Below are 5,850 nucleotides of genomic sequence, written 5' to 3' on the forward strand. Positions count from 1 at the left end.
CACTTTATAAAAAATAAAAATATTAACATATCAATATATGATTTAAAATTTATAAAATGCAATAAAATTAAACAATATGGTTAATGATAGGATAATAAAACTTTAATCTATTAAATTTGTCTCATTTATCAATTTGGTATCTCAAATTTAATTTTTATAAATCCCATTCTTCCTCGTGTCATGTTTATTGTTGGAGGTGACAATATTTCCTACAACCCTTCTATGCCAGCAATTTTAAGCAAAGTGGCCAATAATAAGATTCATTACTTATACACATTTCTTAGCTTATTTGGATCATTTTACATACCTATATGCATTCATATGGCATCCATTGTGCATATTTGCCTAAACCTAGAGGTTACATATATTAGGGGTATGTTGGTCATAAAATGCACTTTTTCAAAACTTTGATGTTAAACATTGGAGTTATGTCTTTTAATAGGTTAAGATAATAGGTCAAATTAATTTTTATTAATTCATCTTAAGTTGAAAGTTATTAACAAAAATACATATTTTAAAATTGTCTTTCTAAGGAATTTTCATTTAGCCTTAGGTTTTAGTTCAAATATGTGCATATCTACATTTATGTCTTGTAAGGCTTTTCTATTCATATTCCCTTAGTCATTTTATTACCTAAGTCTAATTAAATATGTCTTACCTTAGTCTAATTAAATAAATGTTACAATATGATGAATTGATTATTTGATTAAATTGTGACGTAGGTGGAATTAATAGAAAATATGAAGGAACATTCCAAATCTATTCCAAATAGCATTAGAAGGGCAAAATGGCATGCATTTGAAGGATTCATGGAGGTGCAAGTTAAGCTAAAGAGTGGCATATTGCATTGGATTGAAAGATCACATAGGAATTATTACCATTTCCCTCCAAATTGGATTGTAGCTTCGGCCACTTAGACATTGGTTAAAGACCACAACCATCACTTGCCTACTTTCCTATACATTCCTTCATTTTTTATCTTAGCATTTTCGTGTACCACTTCTCCAATTCATATTTCTCCCAATTTTCTCATCTTTAAAGGGGGTTTGAGTTCTAAAGTAAGTTATTTATAAAAGTGATTTTGAAAGTAAACTATTTTATATATGTGAGTGAATATGATTAGAACCTATATAAGTGTGAAAAAGGCATGATCATGATAAAGATGGGAGTTTGCCTTGAGATTAAGTAAAGGAGTGTGATGAGAAAATTCATATAATTGGGCTAACGTCATGAGGCAATCCAATGCAACAATTATTTGGGACTGTTTCCATGTGACAATCCGAGTAGTCTAGCAACTTTCTAGTACTAGTGAGGATGCGGTTAAAGGTCAACAACACCTCTATTGTGCATGTAGAAGGGAAAATTTATAGTTTGAAAGTGAGATAGAATACTTTTAGCCTGGTGTTTCTATCATTGAAATTATGCTTGGATTAATATATACAGGATTGGTTCAAAAGAGCTTATAGGTTTAGTTGAGGGCATGGAGGTTTGGATGAATAGTATGATCATGAGAAAGAGTGAATTGTTTTGTGAAAATGGATATATATATATATATATAATTGTGAAAATGTTGTTTACTTATTTATAGTTGCTCATGTTAATAGATAGTTATGAATTATTTTGATTACTGAGCTATTTACCTTACCCCGAGGTTACCATTTTACAAGTTTTAACATTGAAAGTAGTAGAGGGAAAAAGTCAGGCCAAAAGTAGTGGGACTACTAATAGCTCTTCAAAGTTGGTGTAATGAATTTGAATTATTACCAATGTTGTTATATATATATATAAGTTGTCATAAGAGTGCACACATATACTATGATACACTTGTGTGATCATGTATATATCTTAGCCCTAGAGAGTGTAAATGTGTAATATATGGTGAATTTTGATAAAGAGGACTAGGATACTAATACAAATGCATGACTATGTATTTTGTATTGATAGGTGTGAGAAATTTGGCCATATATATGTATATGTGCAAACTTGTGTAAAAAAAGCCCTATTATGCTAAAAGGGTGATTTAGTAGCCAAATTTGCGTATGTATGTGATCTTGGTGATATGTTGGTTTAATCAGGTGTTAAATGTCCTATTAGATGTTGTCAAGGCTTTATAAGTAGCTAATGACATAAGGTTTTGATTTGGGACACTCGAGTGAATGAAGATGACATAAAGCGGTCATTTTGCATTCGGGTGTTCTAATTTCAAAAGAAATATAAGATTAAAATGAAACCTATATCATTAGTTAGACTATGAAATAAGTGACATGTAGGCACTTGAATCACTCCAATTGTATATCGTATGTGAAAATGGCGCATGCTAGAAGTTTGCATTTGTCAAATTGTCATGATAACAAATACTACTATGTACATTACGGCGCATGGTGCACATGTCGTGGCGTATGTGTCACATGCCATGACATATGGTTCAGTTTGGTAAAATTGATTGTTTTACTCCTGTTTGAAGGTATATAGTATTTATGCATTCCTAAATGCTTTCATTGTGCGTAAATCTATATTTTAAATGGTTTTAGATGGTTTTCAAAAGATTTTGGGATCCTAACTATTTCAAAGAAATCTTTTGCTTTATATTTTAAACATGGATGGTTTATGGTAATTTAGAAGGCTGTGGACTTCTAATTACCTATTGATGTTATAAGTGTGTTACAATTTAATAATGTTAGGAAGGACATTGCACTTTGCAAATCAAGTTAGTATGACTAATGCTCAAGCTTCCACTCTTCCTTAGATCAAGAAGTTGAAGTGGAGTAAGAGGCCGTAGGGTTCCAAGAAAATTTTGCACTTGATGGTGAGTCTTCTTTGCCTCTAAATGATTTGAATGCTTTGGCCACTTGTAAAGGAAAGGCTAAGAGTGATGTTTCTATGATGTCATATTTGCCTAATTCTCAAGGGAAGGTCTAGGCCTATAAGGAAGGGAAGCCAGATAAAGATGAAATCTTTAAAAAGCTTTTTTTTCCACAAGCTCAAGTGGCTCCTCTACCAAAAGATAACCAAGACAAGGACTTACTTCATTTCTACAACAAAATCCATGTGAATGTGCCTCTCTTAGATATTATAAGGAGATTTTCAAAATATGCAAAATTCTTTAAAGAGTGTTGCACCAACAAAAGAAAGTTCAAGCCAAATGCTAGGGTGTAAATGCTTTTAATTGTGAGTGCAATCTTGAAGCTTAAACTTCCAATCAAGTGTGAGGATTCATTCACAATCCCTTGTTAAATTGGTAATTTTACTTTTTCTCAATCTTTAGTTGATTTAGGGACTGCAATTAATGTGATGCCTTTGTCCATTTATGATTCTATACATCTTGATTGTTTGCATAAAACTAATGTATTGGTTCAACTTGTGGATAGATCTTTAAGGAGATTACTAGGAATTGTTGAGGATTTGCTAGTGAAAGGGAAGGATTTAGTATTTCTTGTTGACTTCTATGTGCTTGATATGGTTAAGGATAGTAATGGTGATGGTCCTCTTATTCTTAGGAGGCCATTAACTATTATTAACAAGGAAGAAGGAATACTCATCTTGAAATGTGGTGATAATGAGGCTTACTTTAACACACAGCACGTGCACGTGCATGAGGCAATAAAACATCCATATGAGGATTATTCACTTTTAGAATTAAATGCCGTTGACATTGTTGAGGATAATCTTGATCTTAATGCACTTGCATTGCATTCTCATAATGACACCCTTCTACATCATCTTTTACATCTTGCTCTTGTGTTGGAAATTTTACATGTCAAAATTGTTTGGATGTGATAAAGGTTTTACTTGACTTGCATTATGATCCTTTTGATGTGATTGAAATTTCACATGTCCTAGCAATTTCATAAACTGTTACCATGTTCATGCCAAAAAATTTCAAACTTGTTAGGGAGAGATTTCATTTCCATTTGATCATGACAGTTCTTTGAACTATTAAAAGAATTGTAGTATTTTTGACTATTGTGGTGGTGGTTTCTAGAATTGCTATTATATATATCGTGATGCTTTATATAACAACAGTTTGCCAAACCATTATGAGTGTCATTAGTAGTAGTTTGAACTGCTACTAAAGTACTACTAGAACCACTACAAAATACCTTTTTTTTTATAGTGGTTGGGTGCAAGGTTATAAGCTTTGGGTGTAAAGTGCATAGTGATAAGCTTGAGGTGCAAGTATATAAGCTTGGAATGCAAGAGTACATATAGGCCTTGGGTGTAATGTTATAGGCTTTAAGTGCAGCGATATAAGCTTTGGGTGTAAGGTTATAAACACAAGGGTATTTTGGTTCATTCATGCAAACATCTGGTCCTTCAATTTGTCTTGATCTCTGAACATAATTTTCCTTCCAAAAAGGTCTTTTCCAAAAAAGTCTTTTCTATAAAATCTCCCTGTTAACAACTTAACTATTATTGCTTGAAAAAAAAAATTGAATTCACTTTTAAATTACAAATTCACTAGTTAAGTTTTAATGTTTTGATAAATTATAAATCTCAAAAGTTAACTTTTAAATTGTGTGTGAATATTTGTAAATAATAATATTTTAATTATTATATATTATATATTAATATATATTTTAATAAGATATTATCAAAATAAATATAATATTTTTAGTTACTTACCTGTGTTTGTAGCAACGATGATTCAATAATCACCTTGTAGCTGGTCAAAATAATTAATTAAACAATATTTTGGCCTTTCATAGAGGAAAATAATAATACTTGTTTCTTGATATTTATTATTATTTAGAGAATTCAATCGATGTTGATTATTTATAATTTTTTATTATTTTCTATAAGTTTTTGATCACTTAACTGTTAAAATTAATTCAAAATTTTTTTAAAAATCCTAATACTCTTTAACTTATAGTTTAAGAAATGAATTTATTGCCATTTTAAACTATTATGGAAGACAGTGCACACCACATTCCAATTTTGATCTAGGCATGTAAGAGTGAATAATCTGACTCGTGCTTTTGTAGAAAAAGAGACATTTAATTATCTCAAAATTACATAGAGAAAATCCATTGATTACCAAAAAAAAAAAAGTAATCATTCTTCGACAAAATAGCAAAACATACAATCCAAATTAAACATAATACATCAACTTCATACATAAATTATACTGAATTTTGCTATGACTACTTGTTGTGGTGGTGTTTTCCTGGAAGCTTCTCCTTGATCTTCTCCATTATTCCTTTCTTCTGCTGATATTCCTTCTCACTTCCAAGAGTACCATCGCTGTTTGTAGTTACGTTTTCATCGGTTGCGGTGGCAGTTGTGGCGGCCGTATCAATCATCGCTGGTCCAGTGGTGTCATCAGCCGCTGCAACATGTGTGGTGCCGCCGATGCCGGTGGTATTGCCGGCGGCATTCATTTCCTTCTGAATTGGATCATGGCTTACTGGAACTGCACCGTATTGGTTCTGGAAGTGTGCCATGTTTTTCCCCTCTATGCTTCGTTTTTGGATTGAGAGTTTGATTATTTATATATATAGGCAAGGCAAGGGGTTGTTGCGCCAAAAAAGTTGGTACACCACACAAGTATCTTACCATTTATATATGCTAATTAATTAATAAAAAAATAAAATTATATAATAAACTCTACAAATAAAATAATACGTTAGATGTTATCCCCTCCTGTCTAAAATATAAAATATTTTTCCTAATCTTGATTTAAAATATAAGTAATTTAGCATATCCCTTACATTTATATATCAACCTAATTCCTTGCAAAAGTTATCTCTTTTACTTATTATGAAGAGTTTTGGTAATTAAATGTAAAGATAAAAAGAAAAAGCAATATATGTTTATATGATAATGAGGACTCTTTGGTATAATTTTTTTTAA

General features: G+C 31.1%; 1 protein-coding gene across 1 annotated transcript; it reads right to left on the bottom strand.

Annotated features, from left to right (window-relative positions):
* Window positions 1-5,023: 5,023 nt before the first annotated feature.
* LOC129296226 (dehydrin Xero 1-like) lies at window positions 5,024-5,442 on the bottom strand. The gene has a single exon (XM_054934816.1). It carries the CDS (start codon window positions 5,439-5,441, stop codon window positions 5,142-5,144), a length of 300 nt encoding a protein of 99 aa, XP_054790791.1. The 5' UTR covers window position 5,442; the 3' UTR covers window positions 5,024-5,141.
* Window positions 5,443-5,850: the final 408 nt, after the last annotated feature.

Source organism: Prosopis cineraria, unplaced genomic scaffold, assembly GCF_029017545.1.
Source record: "Prosopis cineraria cultivar Desert tree isolate PC_DT_omini unplaced genomic scaffold, ASM2901754v1 PC286, whole genome shotgun sequence".
Lineage (NCBI taxonomy): Eukaryota > Viridiplantae > Streptophyta > Magnoliopsida > Fabales > Fabaceae > Prosopis > Prosopis cineraria.

Bases quoted from the DNA above. Each gene is read 5' to 3' on its own strand.
- LOC129296226 (XM_054934816.1), bottom strand. From the start codon at position 5,441: ATGGCACACTTCCAGAACCAATACGGTGCAGTTCCAGTAAGCCATGAT.